Source organism: Tyto alba, unplaced genomic scaffold, assembly GCF_018691265.1.
Source record: "Tyto alba isolate M040663 unplaced genomic scaffold, T.alba_DEE_v4.0 Super-Scaffold_6, whole genome shotgun sequence".
NCBI lineage: Eukaryota > Metazoa > Chordata > Aves > Strigiformes > Tytonidae > Tyto > Tyto alba.
In genome coordinates, this window is record NW_024881327.1 from 6,164,879 (window position 1) to 6,191,253 (window position 26,375).

The 26,375-nt window shown below is 38.1% G+C and overlaps 1 protein-coding gene across 11 annotated transcripts in view; it reads right to left on the reverse strand.

The window, feature by feature from the left end:
- The window catches only part of RAPGEF2 (Rap guanine nucleotide exchange factor 2), a 193,166-nt gene that overhangs the window by 59,969 nt on the left and 106,822 nt on the right, over nucleotides 1–26,375 (reverse strand). For 3 of the 11 annotated variants that reach the window (XM_033000212.2, XM_042807808.1, XM_042807806.1), the window contains exon 1: nucleotides 11,202–11,754. The exons of 6 other annotated variants lie outside the window; for them this stretch is intronic. In XM_033000212.2, the coding sequence (XP_032856103.1) occupies nucleotides 11,202–11,261 (60 nt within the window). In that variant the 5' untranslated portion in view covers nucleotides 11,262–11,754. Of the gene's footprint in view, nucleotides 1–11,201; nucleotides 11,755–12,082; nucleotides 12,177–26,375 lie in introns of those variants that run through there. 2 more of the 11 variants (XM_042807807.1, XM_042807809.1) reach the window with 2 other exon arrangements.

Genomic DNA, 26,375 nt, shown 5'->3' on the forward strand with positions numbered 1-26,375 from the left:
GACCATTTTTCTTCACTTCATCAGAATCATTAGGAAGTGCAAAGGTGTTCCCTAAATTCTGAAGCACTGTGAAGCAACAACTGCACAAAGCCATTTAAAATTATTTACACAGATCAACACAGAAACATCTTTTATATTAATACCTGCATTGAATTTTGAAACAACCTGCAGAGCTTTTCTTTGTACTCTTAAGTGGCTGTTACTCAAAACTGCAATATCAAATGCTAAGTTTGGCTAGTGCCCTCCTCCTTTTTTTAAAATCACTTAGTTTTTACAAATGTCCACAACAACATAGTCACAAGGTAAGCAAAACAAGAGGGCCTCATATGCAGCCTGATAAAACCAAGGCTGCTTTAGAGCAAGGAGACATTGTCAACTAAAGCACCATGTGAATCTGCTTAAAATGCTGACATTCAGATGTGACAGAGAAATTTTTCTATTTGTGTCTGTGCAAGTGTGTACACAGAGTTTATACCATCCCTTATGTTCCCGCCTTGGGTCAACAGCATACTAAACTACCACAATCCATGTAGCAACTTATACATGAAATATTTCAATGGTGTTTATTTAGAAAGAGATTTTACATCAGAGATTGACAAGCTGCAGAAAAATACGCAGCACAGAAATCAACTGAAAATACTAGGACCAATAACTGAAGCCCATTCCACAAATATAATTAGTGAAGTTCATCTTTTTTTTCTTCCACCTACCAGAAGATAAGCTATAGAGATCCAGGATGTCTGCATGTACATCACCTAACTGCATTAGGTCACCTTGCAATAGCCAGAAAATCTGGGAGTCAAATCTTAACCTCTGATTTATGACAGCACTAGATTAGTCTTCACTATAATACCCCATGGTGCAAGAGATGAAGGGTACTTTCTTTCATAGAAGTGGCAGACATTTTAGTCATTTGCTACATTAAACATGTTATCTCTGCATGCTTGGCTGAATAAAACCACAGCTGGAACTCTGAACCTCCACTTGAAAAAAACAAATCATATTACTCTAACTCAGGAATTCCTAAATTTAGTTTTCCCTGGGTACCATCATCACAGAAAGAATAGTAATGTACAAAACTAATGGAAGTGGCAGGTGTAGGAGTGACATTTAACTGTCTAAACAATCTCTTCCTTCAACAGGAAAGAGGTAGATAAGTAGATTTTCTGTATACTACTGCTGACATGCATGCCACTGTTTGTGAAACTACACTTTAGTATCCGTTTCACTTAGGAATAGCAGCTATATTTGGGCACCCTGGAAACCCTCTGCCAAGTAGAAATAACTGAAATCCTTTGCTCCGAAATGCAAATCTCATCTCCTCACAAAACGAAAAATTAGCTACTAGAAGAACCTCCTGTTTTGGAAATGAGCAAGTCTGAACAGGACAAACTCCCGGAGTCAGACAACAGAAAATGTTTGCAGAAGTCATACACCAACAGTCAAGGAGAGGTACACCTAGCATACAGGGTTCTACAGCTACTAACAGCAACTAACACTATTTTGATTTCAGTTTGCTTTTTGTTCTGCTCCTACAGCTGTAAACAGCTTCACTGTTAAAAGAATTAGTAAGAGTCTTCTCCGTTGCCTTAAAAAAATTCAGTGGGACGTCATTTCCAAATCCTGAGTTAATTATTTAAGTAGGACACTTTACGAAGGCTGAAATTCATAAATTCATGCATTTTCATTTTCCTCGTGGTTCCTTAAGAGTCAGGATGACAGAAAAAAAAGATCCTTCTACATTATTTATGGATATTTCAAACAAAAGCCCCCTATAGTCACCTCCTTATTTCAAAGGCCAAAAAACCTAGCTAAAAAATCCACTGGTGATGTGGGTCAAAACTGAAAAGGCAAGCACACCAGGGAGACACATCCAAGTCTGACACCTGGCTCTTTCCTGAGCTATCTAGAAGAGCAAAGAGCTACTGCCTGCCAAGTATTTGGAAGATACTTTTTTTTTTTCCCCCTAGCTCGTTATCAGGAATACATTAAGATTTAGAGGTCAAGCTGTACCTTCATCAGTGAAGCAGCAGAGGCAGAAAGTGTGCAATGCAAGTTTTGAAGAACCTTCAGCTGCTTACATATATGAAAAAAAAAAAAAAAAAAAACAAAACAATCAAGGGCACAAAAAAATGCAGTTGGGTTAAAATGAAAACAGGGCTGACAGTTCAGCAAACCTAGGATACAGCTAACTATGAAATAATTCCCACACTACAGTTTAGATTTCCCATAGTCTAGAACAATGATTGTTTTCAACTACAAGCAAATATATCCGTTTTTCAGGTACAATGTCTTTCATCACCCTGTCTCCAAGCCATCAATCCCACTACCAATATTAAATTTGTGGTCGAGTTCTGCAGCCATATTCTCTTTTCCAGGTATTACCATGCCCTTTCAAATCATCCCACGTTAGACCTTCGTGACACGCATGTAACTCCTACAGCATTTGGTAGGTTGGCAGGCACACAGCAGCAGATAGGCATTTAGGAAACAATGGTATGGATGGAGTCCCAAGAGCACAACCCAGCTCCCATTCTCCTGGCTCTGCAGGAGTAACAGCAGCACAGAACAGTAAAAGCCTATTTTTAACTATAAAGCAAGCCAACATGACTAAATACACAAAGGGAACAGATCTACAAAATAGCACGATGTCACTTGTATGAAATCATTCTTTAGAGGCAGGGGAAAAAAAAAAAAAAAAAAAGCTTTAATCCATTTTTCTTACTTGCAAAGTTACAGTTGCGAGTCAAGCTAGAAACTAATAAATCCTACCCAGTCACTGTGACCTAATGACCCAGCGCACAGCACCTATGCTTGTAAGCAAGCAAGCTGAAAGGCTAGAATTAGATAAAATGAGGCAGTATTTATGGACCGAGTGAAAGAAATCACAGGTTGAGGAATTTTGACCACTGGGTTACTGTCTGGGTTTACAACGTGGCTCCTGGCTGTTCATCTACCTCTGAAGATCAGGTAACTGCAGATACCAAGAGGACACATTACTGCTACCAAACATCAGCATTTGGTCACCAGCCAACCCCAGGACAGTTTAACTAACGACAGGTAGGAAGTTAAAACTGCTGCACTGAGCTACACTTTACCACTGCCATAGCGTTTGTCAGCTTATTAACAGATACTAAATGCAGCTGTAATGTAATATTTTGCACTTCTTTGAATCCTAATTCATAAGCCTGTTTCTCCTCTATTTTGAAAAGCAATTGGCTCTTGATTCAAGTCAAGAAGCTGAGACTGAAAGAGAAGGCTGGTGTTAAACCAGTTTTCATATTCCCAGTCCAAAAGAGAAGCATCATCTCCATTACAAGCTGCAAATGCCATGGAGGTATGCATATGTTTGAGTGTAGAGTCACAAACATCTTCACATTCAAGGCAGAAATCTTCACATTTTGTCAAATAGTCGAGAGCTTTCTGTTGTGATTTACAGGAGTGACTGAACTGGAACTTAGAAGACATGTAAAGAAAAATCAGAAAGCCCCTCTGCACTAAAGGAGACACACTCACACTCCCATCCACTACCCAGCACAGGGACCACACAGCACAGGCACTACTGAAATCTGTAACAGATCGACTTATTTGACACCTTTTTAAGGCACTCCAGGCAGGCTTTTGTAGAAATGGCGTATTGCAGGAGCATCAACTTGACTGCCAAAAGCACAGGACTTGGGAAAGGCTAGAAAACTAGCCAGTCCAAGCTGTGAGATTCAGCAGCCTACTCCCCAGTTAGGAAAATCCTCTTCCAGTTCTCATGAAAGTGGAACTAAACATGCTGGGATTTTGTGCTCCAACATTTGCAGTGGAGACCACTGACCACAAAAAGATGACCTTATTTTTAACTTTTTGACCAGCTTAAGGTTTAGGCCAAGTAGAGAACGATAGGTTAGCTAAACATGGTGAAGTTGGTTGATGGTAGCAAGCTTCACATTTGCAGTGAGAGCAACCCAAAATGACAGATGAGGTCTTTTGGTGCAAGGCTGGACCCACATTCTTGCATATTACTATACTGCACTAGTCTAACAATCAAGTCCTGCATCACAAGTGCAAATTACAAACAACACCTACACAAGATTTCATCCTATCTTCCAGTTATTTCACCAAATGCAGCTGGTTGTAATCCTTAATCTTTTTCAAGAAAAAAAGAATAAAAATAAAAAATTAGGCAATAGCTTATCTCTCTACACCTATGTCTCGGATGTACTAGGGACTAAGCAGGAACACTATTTCAATCAGGTGCTATGTTAACAAAAGGCTTTTGCAATCCCTTGCAATCACTTGTCCTTCATCTGCCCTTCTAGTATTCCCATACAAACACGGGTTTAGGAAGGAATAACACACCCTCTGATAAATTCCAGCTCCTGGGCATAGGATCAGCTTTCACGAGCAACCCACTAAGTGGAAACCCCTTCTGTACAGCTTATTCTTACTGTGTTTCTCAGATGAATCATCACCATCTCAAAATGAACAGCAAAAAAAGACTACTGGCAAACTGACAAAATTGGAAGAACCACCAACCATCCAGTACACTGGGATAAGGTGAGTGGCAGTTACATTTCAGTAACAGATTGGCAGGGTTAAGCATGCCCAAAAATCCTGAAAAGCCTGAGGACCTGCAGGGGCCATCTCTCACTTCTCTTGCACTACAGATACCAGACTCCTCTAAATACAATATTGAAAATGAAGTGTGGTCAGTACAAGGTTCTTTGGTGAAGGGTAAACCTCGAGACATGAATATTTCATTCTTCTCAAATCGTTAACATTAACTATACTTATCACGCAGGGTCTTCACAGTCAGTAGTATTTCTCATCCACTGGCAATAAAAAACACTGGAAACACTGCTTCGGTATTACCCTCACCTCCATGAACTCCTGAAATACCCTACCCTCAAGGGGTTGCTTTGTTTTTGGTGGTTTTTTTTTTTTCTTTCTAGAAGTATTACCTCTATTGATTTTTAAATTTAGAGAACACTAACAGGAATGCATCAGTAGTAGTAAGTGAAAAGAATTAATAGTCATATATCTGCTGTTGCAACTAAGATATGAAAAATCAAAATCAGACTTTAATAAAATAATCCTGAGATCCTCAAAATCTTGTATTTGTTTCAGACAGACAATAATCACACCACTGTGTATTCATGGAAGCATTAGCAAAATTAGTTCAGCTTTTCAAACGTCAAGGATGTTGTTAAGGACTAATTTGTATCAATTTAAAGCCTAAAATACACCAAGGAATTGAAAATAGCTAAGACAGATGAAGAAGAATAAACTTTACATAAGCTTAAAAAAATTATACTTAAGAGTTTCCAGCATCAACATGATTCATTATCCCAGAAAACTGATTGTCTAAACACAGATTAAACGTTTATCCAATTCCAGTTTGGAAATAAGAAATCATGGTTCATAATGCTCATATTGTTAAATCTCGTGCAGTTAGCTTTTCATATTTCATCAGTTTTGCAGACAGCCTGTAAAGCTATCAAGGACATCAGTATTTTGCAGATGAGCTCCAGGTCATCTCAGCAGCAGATACAGAACATGAGACACTTCCCCTTGCTTTTACATACAGGAGTACCATTAGCAGCAGTGGCAATCACAACTGATAAAACAAGCAACACAGCTGACAGCTATTTTTAATCCTCTTATAAGCTACATATTTCTTTTCATATCACTATCTGAGATTCCCTGCCTTAGATAATTAAAAATTAAATTTCAAAAAAATCTTGCTGGAATCTTTTTATAGGTCCATTTGCTAAACTGTTAAGTTTATGTCACTTGGAAATTGTTAAAGTACAAGCATAAGTACAACTGTTTAAAACTCTCAGCCAGTATTCTGCAAGGGAGTGCAAATATTTTGCAGATGGAAGAATCAAGCTGAGGTTCGGAAGCACAGGATTTCCTTAGCTGACTATGCCTGCCTCTAGTCACAATGGACTTCGTGCTACTCTAAGTGCATATAGCTAATTCCCTGATACTTTTAACTCACACTGCTTAGCACAACACATTCCATTATGTTCTGCTTTTCAGAGCTTCCTGTGTCTTTATTTACTCGTAGAATCAGGAACAAATCCACAGTACCTTAAAGGCTTTAGGATTTTTTGTTTCTTTTGAGCTTTGCCCTTTTGTTTCGTGGGTTTTTGTTTTGAGTTGGGTATTTTGGTTGCTTGGCTTTGGTTTTTTTTAATTGTCGGGTATTAGCAGCCCTCAATTTCAGCTGGATTTTCAGCATGCCTGAAGATCAGGCAGGAGTGCCTACAACTCAGTAACGATGAACAGTACTAGTCTGTTGGTCTCAAAACAGCATTTTGGAAGAAGCTGACATTCAGGTTCACATCTGCATTCTAGCTATAAATGACACAATTCAATGTTCATCATTATAAATATCACTTTGCAAGCGCTCTAACACCACCACCGGATCATGCCACTTTGGAATCCAAATCAGAACCTGTAATAATGAATATGTTAGTTTCTCAGTTCTCATTGTGAGGCCTGAACTTTTCCACTTCATAAACTTGCTAAACTACTGTCCTACTGTGAAATCTCCTATGCGAACTATCCATACTGACCCGAAAAAATTTCATCTACTTCTTAGGAAGGTAGTGAAAGCAGTTTTGTGCACCCACACACAATGTACATATAAACGGTGGCTTTTTTTGGTGTGGTTTTCTTTTGTTTCTTTTGATTATGTTGTGTAATCCCCAAGCCTTGAAGTAGTAACAAGGATGACAGGACCTCTCTCTCCTATGTGTCATTGCTATTCATTGTCATTCCTATTAAATGACCCAAATGTTGCCATTTACAAGCTTTTGAGAAAATCTGCGGTTTGTCTTGGAGAACAGGAATTTTGCCTGACTCTACCACAGATCTCTGGTAGGAAGTCAGGCAAACCACTTAAAATCAACCTTTCAGATGATCATTAGGTTGTGTTATTTATTCAAATAACAAAATCCATACTTTGAACGCTTACTTAGGCCTAGCTATACTGAGAAACAAGCATCTTAAGTCCTCAAAATTCTGTCCTTACTTTTTGCCAAAGATTTACTTCAACAGAGCTATCTAAAAAATGAAGATAATGCACACAGCCCACTCCATACTACTATAATGAACCATGTGAACATTGTAGATAGAAACACCTTAAAAAGCCACAGAAGAAAAAAAAAATGCTTTCACCTTCTGCTCTGAGTAGGACTTGAATAGTATGCCATAAACACAACCTGGCCATTTAAGCAATGAAGCTAGCCCAAAATATCAAACAGCTGCTCATTAAACCAGAGCTATCCATCTTGAGATGAATCTTGTGGAAGATATATGGTCATGTAATTAAAGACTGTATCATAACACATTTATGAAGAGGTGAAACACTATTCCTAATCACATGAAAAATCCACAAGTCCTTTATTGGTCTTCAGAGAGGATATTTTTTTCAAAATATACAAATTAAAAGGAAAGTAATCAGAAGGGGCCAAACCAGAAATCTGGTTTCAATAAGTGGTAAAGGTACCTAACAACAACAGAAAAAAATCTGTATCAAGTCCCAGTGCAATGTAAGTCATTAAGATGAACAAAATCAGAACCATCAGCAGCTACAGTAGCTAATAGTTTGCTACCTAGTCAGAGTTCACTTCATACACCTTCTTCTTTTTTCCAGATACATATATAAAAAAATATTCAGGTATGCCACCACCTCAGATTGTTAAACTTACTAAACAGCCACCTGATGACAGCATCACACCTCTCTTTCCCTTATCATATTAGTGCTGCATGATACTCAAATGACAAATAACTATCCCAGGTTACATTTATTTTTTTGAGTTATAAAACAATACTGATGATCTCTTCCAGTAACAGAAAGTTATGCTTATTCTGTGTAGTTCTACATTTCTTAAGAAAGCATGCCAACCAGCATCCTTACTACACAAACTAAAGCAACCATATTTGAACAAATATCACTCAAGACTTCTCCTCAAAATACCACTCATTTCCTCCTCATTTCTGGGGATGAGAGGGCCCCTAGCACAGGGCCACAAATCTGTGTGAACTAAAATATGGGAAGAACAAGCCAAGGATTTGACTTATTACTTCCAATATTTTTCAGTAATTCAAGACAGGTCAAGCACATCAAAAGACTGCAGTACCTACATGATCACTAAAGGAGAGTCACTGGGCTGGTAGTGAAACACATCCTTTATTACCAGACTTTATTTCAATACCCAAAGTATAAATGTCACATACTTTCTTACAGGTTGTGCATGTCACTCCAATGTACTCTGCAATTATGAATTGTTAATCATTACACAGTCATGAAAGAACTATGCATCTTGAGTCACATTTTTAAAAGCCATTATAACTGTCAATTTTTCCATTTTTTTAAAAATAACCTTGAGTAAAGTTCCTGTGAACAACACATACAAGGGAAAAGGAGAACTGAGATACAGAGGTAACATTTTAGAAAGCCCGAGTTTACCGTGGAAACCTTCATGCGATTTTTTCATATAATAAAGCAGGTGTAAGATGCAACGTATGACACTTTTTCAAGAGGTTGCTGTTTCAACATCCACAAAGCAACAGTTTTTGAAACATCACTCATCCTCCTGACATTCAAGATAAGGAAAAATATAATGAAAGCACTGCAAAGCTAGTTGAGAGGACTCTTAAAACCAGCAAGGACACAGCCAAATGGAATGACTCTACTGAAATACATAAAATACATGAAATTTGGTTATGTACAAAACTAAGCAGAACTACTTTTCCAAGAATCCAGTTCTCATTTCTCTGCCATCTTTCACCCAGAGCACGCTTTTACTCCCTGTTCAGCAGATGACAACAGTTGTCTATCAAGCAACATCACCCACAGATCAAGATGACCCTCAGAGAGGTGTCTGTAGCACTGTTTCAGAGTCTTCCAATTTATGAAATATGAAGCGTGTAGGACTAATACAGTTGACTGATGTTGATTTTATTTGTTATATTAAATAATCTAGGAAATGCAACTCAATTTTTCACCTTTCCTCTATTTTCACCATGATGAACATAATAGTCAGCTTGCATACCATTTTCACAGAACAGTAGATTTAAACCATATCCCTCATTCCCTAACTAAACTAGTGTGAAATTAAGATTTAACAGCATTAACTAAAATTAGTTCACGGAATTTCATGAAACCTTGCACAGGAGATTTTTCCATACAATTCCAGATTGTCCCAGCAAATCAAGCTGTGAGACTCTAGGTGAGGATGTCACAGAAATAATTAAGGAGCTCTCCTTGAAAAAAAAGATTTATATTTTGGGAACATACCAACATGAAAATAGCTCATCAGCAAAAAGGATTAATTCAATATGTTTTCTTTTTAAGCAAAGCGAGAGAGTCTGTATACCTTGAAACTCCAAACTTGCCTTCCCTCTCTACCAAGAATTCACACCTTTCAGTCCCATTTTCCAAGCAAAGTAACCTCTACCTGGAGAACAAGCACGGAAAGTTTCATTGACAAAGCGGTATTTTTCTAAGCTACTCTGTGTACTAAAAGTTTCATTTTAAATTTCCACATAAACTCTAAACTATGGGTTTTGTTCATGCAAAATCTGAAATTGCATGCCAGCCCTACGTCAAAGTATGATTTCTTTCTCTTACATCCACGTGGACATTTCTTAAGGTAAGCTATTTTTCCTGTAAAGCAATACCTTTACCTTTTCCCTTTTACTATTCCTACGTTTTGGTCCAGGGAGTGAAATTTATGTCTGTGATTTAATTATCTCAAAGTAATTCAACTAAAATATGACAGAGCTTATAATGTAGAGACCCTAAAATGCCAGGTTAATTTTTTCCTTTATCAATAAGCAAGTATGTTCTATCACTTAGACTTGCTGTATTAAACTGTTAGTCTGTAATTTTTCATCAACATTATTTGAAGTGTAGAAAGAGCAGGAAAAACCAATACATACGCAGCTTTCTCATTTTATTCCTATTAGTAGCTTCTTCAGTATTTGAGTTTCAGAAGGAAAGGAGTTTGGTATTTTTTTGTTGTTTTTGGTTGGTTGGTTGGTTTGCTTTCTTTTTTTTTAGATTAAGTTCTAAATATTTCACAAAGACCAAAAGATTCAGTAACATGAACTCCTTTATACTTAGAACGTAATTAAGAAGGGAAAGGAACAAAACAGTCTGCAACAGGAAACTGTGATATATCTGCTACATGCATAAGAAAAATCCACTAGACACATTCTGAAACCTTTCTAGATTAGTTTCCATATTTCTACCCAATCAAAATGGAATTCTTGAGGAAAACATTCCTCCTTTCAAAAGTTTCTGCTATCACATCTTCCCAATATTTACAATTCTTAGCTGCCTATGCTGAATATACTGTACACATTCCCATGCACATTCTAACACAGTATGCACAAAACATATATCTATAGATAAATCTTCATGCTAGATTTCATACGGTTCAATGTAATTTTCAATCTTACAATTTGTTTCTTGAAAAGATGGAAGCATGTTAACTGAGTAATAAAAATCTATACTTCTAGAATCTTTTACCATGTAAAACCTACATTTCTAATTCCTGACACCTGAGGCCTCGTTAAATACTGTTTGCTTTTCTGCTTATGAATGCATTTTTCCCAAACAATAAACACGGGCAGCCTATGGGATTAAAGCATGACAAAGGTGTAGCTGACTCATGGGATCAATTAGAAAGCATCAGTACTTACGCCTTTTGTTCATTCCATGTTTTACTAACAGTTTCTGCATTTTCAGCATAAGTGTATCACAGATGTTAAACGCCATGCTACAAGGCAACAGCACACTAGTACCACATACACCAGACAGAATAAATCTATTCTTATCACCACCTACAATTATATCACTTGTTATACAGCTTGAATATCTCTTTAAAGTTTTAACATGCATAACAATTTAACTGAATGCTCACAGCTTCTTGCCCAGTGCATGTATGTCAGCATTTTTTTCAGTAAATTTTTCACATTCAGAAAGAACCTACAGAGTTGCCTTTTCTAAGCTAAAACCAATCTTAAATACAGTCACCAACTCCAATGCCGCCTCAGGTACAGCTTTCCCTCGAAACCCGGTATTAAATTCACAAGCAGAAAAGCCCGTGAGCAGGATGACAAGCAGTTTCAATCTCCATGCAGTTTGCCCATGACAGGTTATTGATAGAACAAACAGAATTTGCAATACTTACTGAGTGCTTCTCCTGCTGGCCCATAACTCCATGGTTAGCTGGGATTGCAAGTGGTTTCATAATGAAGAAACATAAGCTGAACTGAATTTACACATTATGTACCAATTTCTTATGGATGGCAAGTCACCCACGACAGCATTAAATTAAAAAGAGGAGGAGGGGGGGGGAAACCAAGCTGGAGCTAAAAGTGTCACTACTGGTAAGCTCAAAACCCCCCTCGCACTTGTAGTGCAGAGCAGCAATCCAAACAACAGCGTTAGTCTCCATTTTTGTAACACTGAAAGTCTAAGCGTGTCAGGACGCACAGAGCCTGAGGAAGCCCTACATATCCAGCATTCATCCAAGGGAACAAAACCATTCCCAGAGCCTGAGGAATGGGAAGAAAAGAAAAAGGAAGAAAAAAGCTAAAATGGCTGACTGCACAGAGACTCCCTCAAAAAGGCTTAATACAGTCTTATATTAGTCAGGGTGCAGGAACCAGCCTCCAGCATTCAGCCAAGCATTGTTAACACTCCTGTTTCATTTGCAATCACACACACTCACACACGCAGCCTTCCCCCCCTCCACCACTACCCTCCACTCCCCCAAAATCAGGGCAGAGCACGCGAATAGGGACCTCCTCCCCTGTCTGCTAATGATGCTGACAGAGTAGTGACCAGTGATCTCTGTTCCACTCAGCTAACCAAGTTTGCACAATTAATCTTAGCAGCATGACATTGATGGACATTTAATTTTATGATGCCTGTTCCTCTCAATCAAGACAAGCACATCTACCGCCCAAAGAGTCAGCAACAAAAATACAACAGTTACACACACACAAAAACCTAGAGAATCATGAGTCTGAATGCAATACGCCAATATAATTACGTTATTGTGCTTACTTTGGAAGACCATGGCTGCAGGCAGTTGGCATAGCAACGCACAAGGAAAGCCATTTCCTGGGTAGAAAGAATGCTTCCTTTTCTAAATAAAAAATTCCTCTTAGGATACAAACGGCATTGCTGCTTCCTGCAGAAAGCAAAGACACTGTAGTCTGTCTCTTAACCTGCACACAGGCACACACTCAATGCAGTTCGAGTGATGTAAGTGGATTTCTCTCTCTCTCCTCTCCCTCCCTCTCCCTTTATCCACCGAAATATTCAAGTCAAATGGAAGACACATTCCTTGAGGCTCACCCCCTCGGATACTTAACCATTTCACTCATTAAGGTAGAGATGGACAATGCAGATAAAACAGCAAGCTCTTGCCTGTATCTGGTATCAGCCTCTGAAGATCAAGGGAGCCCCAGAGGGGAGGGATCCGTTCGCTGCTGGGTCCTGAGCATATCACTGAAGTCAGGGTGGGAATAAGGACCCACGTTTACCTCACCAAATCCTGCACTGAACACGACTTTTCATGAAGATGAGGATGAAGCAGTGGGTTTGACACCACCTCCCCCTTTCTCCCCCACCCAAAAGAGTGCTGCTGCAGAGCTGTAAACATTGTTATCAAGTATTTATAAACGGTGCACTTGACTAGCACTCTCAGATTTTCAGCAGCTTTGCCACTAAACAGGCCACAGATATCCAGGGGCTGTGGCAGGTAAACATCCAAAACCCTTTATATCACGTCATTTCAAGTCTTTCTGAACATAGCTCCTGCTTCTCCTTGCATACTGAATACACAAATCCCACTAAAAACAAAAGGCCATGCAACATCTGGAAACGACTGACATAAATACGGCTCTTATATTTCTCCTCTCTGCCTGTAATTATATCAAACTCAGAAATTTCCCATTGCTCCCATTTACACTGTGCCACTTCTCATGTTATACGAGCAAGATCGTACTGTAGAGGAGCTGAAATGCAACAGAGAACGTGCTCAAGCAATAAACTAATTGTCAGCCCTATAAGACATACACCTTAAGTGCCATGAACTCACACCACTTGACACAAGGGAGACCAAGCCAGGGCAGACAGGAACATGCCACTCTTCCATTAGGCTTCAACTTTAGTACAGTTCTCTAACGCTTACAACACATTCTTTAAAATCAGAGACTACCTGTGCTGAAAGTAACTTCAAAGTTGATGTTTTTGTTTTGTTTGGGTTTTTTTTTTTTTTTTTTTTGAACAAGAACAAATATTAAAAAAAGACTTCACAGTTGTTACACAGGCATAAACACACAGGGAAAAAAAATGAATACTACAGAATACTATGTCATACAATCTGCAGCTGCCTTCCACCAAAATAACATGTCCACTGATAATGAGTTTAGTTTGTTACACGGCGATTCCTTTCGGTACTGATGACTGCTAGTAAATGAGGCTACAAAAAATAAGTGGAAATGAATTCCAGTAAAGCAAGAAAAGATCCTGAAATATCTGGTCTATTTTTTGCACAGTTATTCTAGGGACACCGTTTCATACACAGTACATTTTAAATTGAATATATTTACATTTATGAGAGTTTAATGACAATTGTGCCCTTGGTCTTCTAGTATATGCTAAAAAATAAGTTATTCTTTAAATGACTGAATTACAAAAATTAGTTTAGAATTTTTAAAAGTCTCTGCAATGTGCCAGTGCAACTAACAGATGATTTAAAAGTGTTAAATTATGCTTAAGCCTTGTAAAGCAGTCTAATGCTGAGTGCAATCAATTTTCTGATGAAGTGTTGACCAGAAATAGCGGAAGTTATTCATTCTAGGAAGCTTAGACAAACCCTCTCTAGTACAAAATTTAAAAATAATACTTGCTGACAAAGCAATTAAAATCCTCTTGAGTCTGATTCAGTGGCCTTGCGGTTAGCACCATGAGCAGAATTTGAGCGTGGAGTTTTACGCTCATGTCAGGAAAAAATGAAGTTCTGCCAAGACAGAAACATCTCCCCAGTGTAGAAAGGGAGAACTCCGCCTTCTGAACTCCATTACATACATAACTATCAACATGCATCTTACTCTGCATCACTTGGTATTTCCAGCCGAAATCTAGCCTAGGTTTCTGTGGCATAAGCCTTGAAGAGTAACATGAAAACATGAATAAAACCATTAAAACAGTAGTGGAAGTCAAAACTGCCAGATGCCGATGCCATGAAACACTTACTTACCACTTCTGCTAGTCACTACTATCCACTTCTACTTGTCTAATAGAAAATTAAGTCAGTATTTCATGCATGAATGCAAAATTCAAATCAACCTCGCAAATTTCACATGTACACTGATGAAAACTCGGTGGTTTCCAAAATAGAAAAAAGCCTTTTTATATCCAAAATGTGAAAGGTGATACTTATGTATCACTTATCTATACTTACTAGGTGAAGAAAACACCACGCACAGGCAATTTGTGAGTCAAAACAATTGCAAGAAATAAATGATTGGTTCCATTTCCCTATTTCTTCCTCCCCAGCTGCCACCACTTTCCAGGTACAGTGGTGCAGTGTAATCATACGTACTGTCCATTATCAGTTCAGAAATTACATATAAATTATATTTTCTAAAAAATTAAAGCAAAATTTCAGTGAATCGTTGTATGTTTCAGTGAAGAATTAATGGAATTTAAATCAGTGTAAGACACCAGAACAATATATCCTGTAAAGTTTCTATCGTAATCAAGTGTGAATAGTTTATACAACACCTAACTGCAACTTTGTGTCCATGTATATTTCAACAGCTATATAAAAACACCTTGCTTAGACTTAAAGTTTGAAACAGCAAGACATTTTTGCAAATGCTTTTAGGCAATTAAAACAAGATGTTAATAAACTGATGTACAGTAATTGGACATGATGGGCTATCCCCAGCTGCTTTCAAAATGTTGTATTTATAAGCAAGCTGGCATCTCTTTATGAGTCTCAGAAAATAACATTCAAAAAGCCCTTTCAAAAGTAACTACAAACATTAGGACATCCTTGGACTACCCACAGGATTCAGGATTCGTAAACAGTAGTTCTGAATTCAAGGTAAAAATTGGTAGAGACCTCGGCAGCATGTACCATCCGACTGTAACATCCCTCAACTATTTTACATTCTATAATGCAATCTCACACAGATATTATTCTCTGCAATAGTGACAACAATGCTTGGAGCATTAAACCTTTTTAGGTTCATGACAAATGCTGCAACAACAGATTACCTCAAATCTTCAATTTCAAGTAGTCACCTTAACTCACATCTATTTAGAGGAGTACTTAAAATTTTATACAAATTATGTACACAGAAACCATTCTTTTCCTGAAGTACCTAAAAAACAGAAGTTATCAGCACATTCTCCCCTTCCCTTTAAACACAACAAAGAATCATTTCTTTGATGTTCAAAAACTTAGCCAAAAGACAACAGAAGACTGTAAAGTCACGAAATTTACTTCCACTTTGTGGCTCCAGTAGATAGAAAACTCGGGGGGGGGGTGGGGAAGCAGGTGGCCTATGTGTCAAACAAATAGAAAAAAAAGACCGAGGAATAAGTCAAAAAACCTACAATCACTATGTTTGTCCCAAAAACATTCACAGTGAAGGGACTGTTACACAGTTATTACACAGTTGTGTAGGTGGAATACAGACAGCTAAATTGAAGACTGCAAGAACGGAGTACATAAGGAATATAAGGCAGAGGTATTTTCACTTCCCCCCTCCTCACTGAGAAAGAAATGGATGTTTAAAATTTAATTTTAAGCTCAGGGCTACTGGACACAAAACTGTTACGCTCCCAGGAGCACACTGCTGAATTTTATAATGCTGATGCTCTCTCCCTCCCACTAGCCTCATGAGAGAGATTGCTAAATAACGATCTGATGTTCCCCTCAGATTTAAACACACCAACTGAAACCACTAAAAACCTGGAACTATAATTCACTCAAAATGTTACAATACATTTAAATGTCCCATACAATGTGAAAGTCTTATTCTAATGTATTTAGGCAAATTTACTGCCAGTAATTTAAATCTCTGGCCATATGACCCAATTTCATGCAAGAGAGTTCCTGTTTATCAGCATAATGCAGACATGGGGTGGTCCAGGCACACCTGTCCTATTTGCATTTTCTTGAGAAGTTTGAGGACTTTAAATAAAATTCCGTTGAATAAAGGAAAATTACCAAGTATGTCCTCCAAGGTGAATTTCTATGACTAAAACACCACTTCACTAAAACACATGGATAAAGCAATAGTGTTTGCCAAATTTTTTTTTTATTATTCGTAAACCTGTGGCATTATCATGATGATAATGATGTTCACCACACCACTGGCAACACCAAAGCAACAGTTACAACGGAGCGATGCGTGCTGTTTTGATAACACATTCACTAACGTTACAGACCATTTGAACAAATGCCCTTCTGGTGAGCTGCTGCTGCAGATGAATCTATAATCCGGATCTTTAAAATAATGACGAGCCCAGAGCAGCCAGGCTGGTGCCTCAGCTGGGTAGATGTGCCATAGACTGCCAATCTTCCCTTTGACGGCAGGCTCATTTGTCGCCTTCTGTGCACAGCTCTGTTTTCAGTACAGCAAACTTTCTGTTTGCCTGTCATCCATCTTAAAATGGGAGCAAGTTCTAGTATTCATTTAAAATAGGTGCCATCAAATTCTCTTACAGATTTCAATTATGTTAGCACAGAAATGAAGAAAACCCGTAACTGATGGTTACTCACCCCAAATGTGACAAGATGTCCCATTTCCAGAGTATCTAATTTAGCTTACAGAACAGACTTAAGCAGAGGCACACCACAATAACTGAGCACACAAACTTTTTGCTGGACTCTGTATTTATGCTTTGAATCTAACACTGCTTTAAAAAACAAATAAAAATTAAAGATCAGCATATCTTGTGTGTTGCTGCACCACTTATAAGGTCTCAGCTGTTAAATTTTATTTTTAAGGTCAAAATCATATTTAGTATGTGTTTGTGAAGTACCTTTGTGCGATGTTTAACTGATTTACCTGTGGTTTTTACATAACGCAAAGTGTTACTACTTACATAAGCCAGAAGTTTAATGCATATAACATGGCTTTAAAAGTATATATTATTATTATTATTAAAAATCAGATATTAAAACTCAGTATATTAATTACTTCAATCGGCAGAATGGTCACAGATGACTTTAATCTCCTTAACTGTTTCAGTATTTCAGGAGTGGAAAAAATTCAGTCTGTCAGGATAGTGAATTTTTTTCCCAATGTTTATAAAATTTTCTCACTTTGATGTAAGGACAAGAGTTTAAGATCAACTGTTAATTAATTCTGAGAATATGAGAATGCACTTTCTGCTTTTAAACTATGAAAAAAAGGCATGAAGGCAAAAAAGCAAACACTTTTTTAAGGTCAAGAATTATAACGTTGGGCATACAGGACTACCAGGTCCTCTCTACCAGATCTACACAATACCTTGACATCCATATCTGCTGGAGACAAGGTTCACTACTGAGATACAAATCTCCGTACAATCTTGGAGGAAAAGCAAACCAAAACAAAATGCCCACAAAACATCACAGATCACTGTATCCATACCAATTTCACAGCAGGAATTCAGGGACGCAAGTTCTTCACTTATGTGAGGCATCCCCAAAATTTCATGTGCTTCGCTGTATAATAATGCGGAAAATCTTTATGGAAGCTGGGTAACTGCATACCTCTTCCACGTGTATACTAGTGCTACACTGTTAAAAGGCAAGAATAAAACTCAGGGATTTTTCGGACGTCAATCAACTGCCCAAATTCTAGACCGCTACATTCTTTACCAGCTTCACTGAATCCTGTTATCTGAAATATGCTGACATGTTTGAATTGCAAGGATGATTGCAGGGAACTGAACATACCTGAGACCACCCAAGGCCAGGTAACATTAATGTTTCAGTATAAATATTAATGGATTAAAAACAAACACAAACTTAATTTTTCAAGTCTTCTCTAAAAGCTAGCTGGTTTTCTGTTGGGTTTTGTTGTTTGTTTATTCATTGGGAGATTTTGGCAGTAGTGGAGAAGGAATATTTTTGTTTTAAGTGAATACTATATGCTTTCTAACAGTTTTCCTCGAACTTAGAAGCTTTAAGGGAGAATCTGAAACTCTCATCCCCATGTTTAAAGGTGCAGACGCAGACAGGACTGGCAGAACCGAAGACTGCCATTAGGTTTACAGAGTCCCTAAATAACAGTGGAAATTGTGTATTTTTCTTCTGCATGTGTGAGCTTGAGTCCTTTCTGTCCATCTTCTTGAATGTTTATCTGGACATCTCCTGGGATAACTAACTACTTACCTGGTATTTTTAGGAATTTTAACTTTAGCTGTTGCTGTTACAGAGAATTTTTGTTCAGTTCAATTGTCTGTTGGAAGGAAATAACTGTTGGTTTTGTCTCCAGCAACAGGCTGAGTCAAGGAGCCTACTAGATCATTTTCTTTTTGGAGAACTCTCTCTTCGTGCCCCTGCATATCCTCCCTTCTGCAATGCACCGCGCACTAACATATCTTGAGAGGTTTGTGCCCTGGCTCTAGCAACTGTACAGATATCATTTATCCAGACCTTCTGCTTTTATCAGTAACAAACCCCATGCAACTTCAGTTGTCCCTTACTTTTAAAAATAATTATCAAGTCAGCCAAATTGGTTCTAGATAGGAAAAAACTCAAAACACAACATTAGATCCTTCAAATAAAGAAACCATAATATAAAATTCTAAGAAATGCCCTTTCCCTTCTCCTCTTCCCCAATCAAACAAACCAGGGAGCCAACTACCATCAACTGTGTGGATGTCCTATTTTACAAATTTAACACTACATTTTTCCCTTGCAATTACAAGATCAGTTACCCAGTGTCTTGGGTTGAGTGAGTGGTGGAGTTTTTTGGTGGCAGGGGAGGGGGCTATCGGGGCGGCCCCCTGTGAGAAGCTTCTCGAAGCTCCCCCAGCTCCAAGTCAGCTCCACTTCTGTTTGGGAAATTGAGCCCATCGGCTGCGCCTCTGCGATAACGTATTTAAGAAGGGACGTGGTGACGGGCAGTGGGACTTGTGAGGAGGAGTTGCTGCAGCTGCATGAACACCAAGGTCAGTGGAGGAACGGAGGAAGAAAGGAGGGGGGAGGTGTGCCGGAGCAGAGACCCCCCTGTATCCTGTGGTGAGACGGCAGGGCGGCCCCCCCTGCCACCCATGGAGATCTACGGTGGAGCAGACATTGATTTACAGCCTGTTGTTCCTGCTCAGCTGATCAAGGTTCTGTGCCCAAAGAAGGCCGGGGTCTCATGGGAAAAGGCAGCCCCGCTGCTGTAATTCAGTGCTGGGAGGATTGCAGCATGCGGGGGTGTCCCACACCGGAGCAGCTCGGGAAGGGCTGCAGCCGTGGGAGGGAATCCAGTCGGAGGAAGTTAGTGACCCATGACGGAGCAGTGTGGGGAACGCTGCGGCCCGTGGGAGGAATTCATGTCGGAGAAAGTTTCTGGAGGACTGTCTCCTGTGAGAGGGGGACCACGATGGAGCAGGGGGTAACAAGTTTTGGACACTCCCCTCACCGAAGATGAAGGAAGTGGCAGCACTGACTGTACCCCCCATTCCCTGCCCCTGTGCCACTGGGGGAGGAGGTAGAGATATTGGGAGCAGAGCTGAGCCCGGGAAGAAGGGAGGGGTGGGGGGAAGGTGTTCTCAAGATGTGGCAATGCTTCTCACTGTCCTACTCTGTTATGTGTTGTTAGTGTCTGTAATAAATGTATGTTTTTTTTTTCTTCCCCTGACGAGTCTGCCTTTTGCTCGTGATCATAAAAGGGGGATTTTCCCCCATCCCAGTCCTATCTTGAACCCCAAGCCTGGCTCTCTGTCCCTTCTCATTGCCGGAGGGGAAGGGAGAGAGAGGTGCTGCATTGTGGTTGGCTGTCAATCAGGCCTAAACCACGACACCCAGATATAGAAGTGCTAAACTAAATTAGGTAGAAATGCACCTACCAGATTGAGTCTCCCTAATAATTTGATTCTACACTGGTTTGTATTCCAAGATTACGATCAGAAAAGCTGTTAGCATGCTTACTTTTAAGATGATCTTATGTGCGCCATGGAATTTGCAGAGTTTAAAACCAGTTAGCTGCAAGCCTTCATGCTCACTAAATTACAACATTCAAGAGTAACACAGAATATGATTTAGTGAAGGAAAAGTAAAATATTTTACATTTTAGCACATGCAAACACACACACGCACATATACAAATAACACAAAACGAGAATGAGAGAACAATCTGTATAGTTTATGCCAGTCACATCAACAATGCACATAATACCTGCCAGCTGTTCCAGGTGCCCGTCAAAACTTTACTTTCTGAAAATTCAAAGATAATCAAGGCTAACGACTCAAAACTAAAGCCCAGCTCCCCATACCCATTACTCATATGACAGAATACTAACACTCTGACTACACCTTACATAAAGCAACAAGTCTTTTTCATTATACAAAAAAAAAAAAAAAAAAAGCGCCTTTCCATCAGAGATGGAAACACCAGGAATTAAAGGAAGTGCTCAAAGGTTCTCAACCTCACATCTAAGAACAACTTGGTTTCACAGTCACCTGAGAACGCCTACATAAGCACGTTAACAGAGGGGTGAAGGAGAGGGTAAGAATCTACACACAAACCTTGTGGGAAGTTCAAGGTAACTACCTTGCTTTACTAAGGATTTGTTAGTTCCTCTGAAGTGAGCTTTCACCTGCTGGAAGACACAAGCAAAGACAATGACATTTATACTTACCAGGACCAGCCAGGGCACTGTAATATACCCATCTACCCAATAAAGCAAAAGGGGATAACACATTAGCAGATTTTATCTCAGACTTATTAGTGTTTCAGTAAAGCAAATTATTCCACCTTTTTTCCTAACCAGCATCTTTGGCCAAGACAAATCTTTGCTTAAATTTTACGATTAAGACTACCTGGAAAATGTGATGAACACTGCTGCATCTTCACTATCAGCTGTGACAACGCTTTGAGGGAAGCCTGGTATCTGCAATTTGGGCTACTGATTCTCAACTGAAAGCTTAGAAACAGAATTGTGTTGAATGTGCAGTTACCATTTTAACAACTGTGTTTCCTTCACTTTAAACAAACACAGCTTTTAGAGAAACCAAAGTGCCTCCCCCTCTTTCACCCCAAGAAACCACCAACCGCTAAACTACCATGACTGACACAACCTCAAAGATCTGTCCTAAGACCTTGGTCAACTTCTTTACAGCTTAAGTGTGTTTTCAGTCTCTGACTCTGAAATGCTTCAAGATTTCTGTCACCTTTAAAAAAAAAAAAAAAAATTCTTAAAATAATTCACAAGTAGAAATCATAGTGTTATTTCCACACAGCAAAAGTCACAAGTAGCACAAACCTTCAAACACCTGAAAATCCATGCTATATTAAACTAAATATACACAATTTACTTCTAATTTACTATCACTGTTATAATTTACTTTCACAAATTACTGCTTAAGATCATGACACCAGCCTAGAAGCCAGGAGATCCAGGTTACAGTTCTTGATTTATTACTAAATTCTTGCATTGCCTCTAGTTGCCCCATTCCTCATCTCAAACTCGTTTGATACTCGTGCACCAGAACTCGTCATGGAAGGGTCTAAACAGCCCCAGTTCCCCCAGCTGCTCCTTGTAAGCCTTGTGCTCCAGGCACTTCACCAGCTCTGTTGCCGGACTCCGGCACCTCAATGTCTTTCTCGTAGTGAGGGGCCCAAAACTCCACACACAACTGGAGGTGTACCCTCACCAGGGCCGAGCGCAGGGCAATGATCGATCGCTTCCCCGGTCCTGCTGGCCACGCTATCGCTGATACACGCCAGGATGCCACTGGCTTTCTTGGAACATTCTGTCTTTCCGATGCTTCAATCCTATACAGACATATTTAGTTGCTCAGGATATTTAAACTACTACTACTACTATTAATTTCTTAGAGCTTTGAAATTCACTCAGCAAAATGATCATTTTAAGTGATTCAAATCAGATACAAAAGCACTATTAAACGTACTCAGAAACAGAAACTTTTATGGAAAGACTGACAGCAAACACTAATAATTCTTGCTTTAAGTCACTATGTCAAGCACAGCTCATATAACAGTGGCTCAGACGCTTGGGAAAAAATTAACTGACAGCTTTTTTCCATGCTTTAGTGAGCAACTGTCCACATTAGGACTAACGCTCCTGATGCTCATCCACATAGAGATGCCAGCATTGAAAGGATCTGTATTGGTATTCTACAAATATAATGCATAGGCAGATCCCATTTCCCCATATGTACGTTACACGCAAACACTGTTTCTAAATTAACAACCCCACGCTAATGAGGATATCCTCTTTAAAAAATACTTAAGAACGCACGCATGTGTTTGGTTTCTTAATCTTCCTCAGCTCTAATCAAGTTTAAGTGGTGGATATTCAATATTTGTATTGAGTTACATTATGCAAGAATCAGTTTAGAAAAGAGTTATGAAAAATTCATTTTTCTGCCGCACAAACAACTTTCTGCTTTGATGACAAATCTCACGTTTAGTTTTATACCCTACATCTCAGAAAAGCAATCATATGTAATATGAAAGAACACATCACAAGTTAGTAACAGCAAAAAACTCACGCTATTCTGGAAAATCTATTATTAGCCAAAATTTCACATATGCATGGTCATAAAGTATTGGCAACTCTTCAGCCTATAAACATGACCTATTGTCAGTAATATATCTAGAAAAAAGACACTCGGTAGTATTACTGACACTTCAGTTCAAGGAAATACTGCATAGTTTCAATGCTTCTCTTTGAATTTCCAAATCTAATGACAATTACAAATCCAGTTACAACATCAATGTGAGCCCTTCCAAAGGGAATGGAAGAACAGTAAATCCCAATGGATATATGAGTTCTGTAGCAGGGATGATGTAATATATAAAAATAGACATCCTCTGATAGAAGCTGCAAGTTGAGTAAATAACACACTGCATGTCATTAATTTTGCATCAGCTTGCCAGTAGACATTACTAAACGGATGATGAACTAACAATTTTGTTTTGCTTCAGGTGCTACACAAAATAAAATTACAGCATTGCTCATATGTTCACAATAATACTTTAAACAGTAATAGTCCCTTACAACACGGATAAAGAAAAGCACGCATGTGTCTAAAAAGGCTGTGTTTTTCCATAAAACACAGAACATAGGGATGAGAATTATATATTGTCATTATAATATTACCAGTGGATGTTCCCATAAAGAAACATTCAACTTCTATACAAAAAAAAATGGTTAACAGGAACTGCCCAAATCATCTCAAAAATTTCCTATTTCAGATAAAATTAGCCCACAATTTCTGTAGTGTTGCACTTCAAAATACACCTGCATATATTGCCCAGTCATACACCAAGAATTTGCATTATTGTATGTGTTATATGCATATACACACTATGTATAACTATTTAGTATTTTGTATTATTTCCTAGTATGAGGTATACATCAATCCCATTCAAGATCATGAGTAATTATCACCATCACGGAGTAATAAAAACAGTTGCTTTTGAAATTGCACACTGAGTTCTGCAAATGAACAAAAGCAACTTAAATATCCTGCCTGCTGAAAGGACACTTGCACTTGACAGTGTTAAGAATTAGCCCTTTCTTTTATTAATGAAACGACGAATACAGTATATTGTATTTTAAATGCTAGAAATATTAAATAAATTATTTTATATTGAATGTATTATCACTAGAGACAAATTTGTTTAAGCAAACAAGCATTATTTGTGCAAACGTGTGATTAAAAACACCCTTGCACACCACGCTACTTCCCATTGACAATACACTGTAAATTTAGGTGTGTGTAGAATTGTGTTTTGAAATGCCACTTCTCTGCTCACTTAAATTAATTTGTTTCAGAATGAGTTCAATTTTTATTTTAAGTGAGGTGACCTTTTTGCTTTAATTTTGCATATGCCACATAACAGAACCTTCTCAGCTTCCTTTCTCCTTGCTCTTCACATTTTTTCTATATCTGCGGGAAAACGAAGTTAGCATCAAATTCAAAAATTAAATCCATTTAAATAGGTTCAGCTGCCATAACTCATATGAGCCTCTAAAGCTAAAATCCTTGAACATTCTGCTTCCCAAAACATTTTTGATGACCGAGTGTACCTGACTAGGATCCCAAATAGTTTTTCTGTGCCTTTTTCCTTTTAAAATAGATTGCTTAACACTTCCAAGGTCAATGATGTTTTAAAAAAAAAAAAATAAAAAAAATTGTGTTTTCCTCATGACCTTTCCACATCCTTTATACAAAGTCAAGCTTTCAGTGCATCCACACATCCTTGTTCGCTGCCCTATCAAATAATTTTCCTAGACTTGGCAAATTAGCTTAGATGTGTCTCATTTTTTCTAAAAGCAAATTGCCTTTTTTTTTTTTTTTTTTTTTTTTAGTTTTTTCTTTAACTTGAATACTCACAATTAATTCCTTGGTTTGCTTTTTGTTTTATTAAGTGAATTTCTTATGGAATGAAAATGCTTGATAATCCTTAAAAATCATCATATACATTAAAAGCCACAGCCATTTACAGGCTTGAAAAACTGCGAGTATTTCTTTAAACTGATCTTTTGTAGATTGGGTATCTGACAAGTGTTCCTACTGATTCAAACTAAAATGACTGAAATTTTGTATATAATAAAGATGACTAAGTACACTACTATATTGGCATCAATTTACTATGTAGAATACAATGCACTAACAAGAATACATTAGGTCAAAGTATATCACAATACTGTAAAGTCCACATTGTTGAGAAGCAAGCACATATAAGATATTTAAAGATCATTTGTAGTGGTCCGTGGAAAGACATCCATCAATATGTATTTTACAACATAACATAAATGTACATGCAGAGAAGCAATTGTATCGTACTGGTTTTCAACAGTTAAGCCTCATCCCAAATTATACTGCACATTTGAAACAAAGTTCTAAAATAGAATCAGCTTTTCTGAACTCTCATCTACTATACTAACCCCAAGTAAACACTGCTTTTCATCTTGTAAACTTCCACATCACTTCAGCAGCCACGCATACTGAATAAAGGAAAACAACTAGGCTTTTGCATCAAAACCAGGCAGAAAAAAATTAAAATCGTATTTTTTTAAATCCTTCCTAAATGCAGAAATATGACATACAATCGCTTTGTTGATTTTTAAGATGTAATTTTGCGGACAAAAGAAAAGGCAAAAAGAAAAGAAAATAAATGCCTAAGTAAAATATTCAACCTTAGATTTCACTTCAGATGGTCCTTCAAGCATTAGGGTGAGTTACCAAAATACTATGAAGTATTTACAATTCCTATCCTAATTTAAGAATAACATTATCACTCTTAGACATAATATTTTAGTAACCATGGGGTTACTCAAGATCATTCCACTGAAAAACTTGTGAGCACTGATCTGAAGAAAAGGAACTGGGTTCCTAGAAGAAATGTACCATACATATTGAAGAAAGAGAATTTCAGCACAGAAGTCACTTGCCTATGATACTTGAACCATACTAAAATTTGATCCCTCTACATCTTCTAGATAAAGAAATTAACTGAACAACATGAAACAGGAGGAACTTTTAAAATAGATTTGCTGGTAAAGTATCAGAGGAATTGACCAAAGTAATATTTCCCTGATGAAAGGAAGAATTTTGAAGCTAAAAAAAAATAGTTTTAATTTGCTTTCAGCTCTATCACAAGAGATTCTCAAGCATAACAGCGAGAACACTTAGCAATTTGACAAGACACATTCTTATCAAACATTTTATTGGGTGGATATTCCGTATTTACTCACTTTGTCATTGAAAAATGCAATTTCAAATACAAGTTAAGTTTAAAAGATGCCACTCAAAACTTCAGATTACTTTGACTGCATTCGAGATCTGATGACAGGCAAAACTTCTATATTTTGATTGGTTTGGTACCACTCCAAGACATTTGACTCACTTGGGCACACTTTTCTCCCTAGCTTGGCAAGCCTGTGTTTCAAAGAATGTCCACTTACGCATACTTTGATAGGAATCTACAAAATCCAGCTTCTTTATACCAAATCAGTACACATTATCAGAAGACAAGCAAGAAGCACTATTGCAAGTTTTCAGCTAACAAAAACTTTTTGCTGCTCCTTTGGTGCTCATCTTGTCACACTCCATTTCCCTGTTTTATTGACATACAGGTACTAAACACAGCCA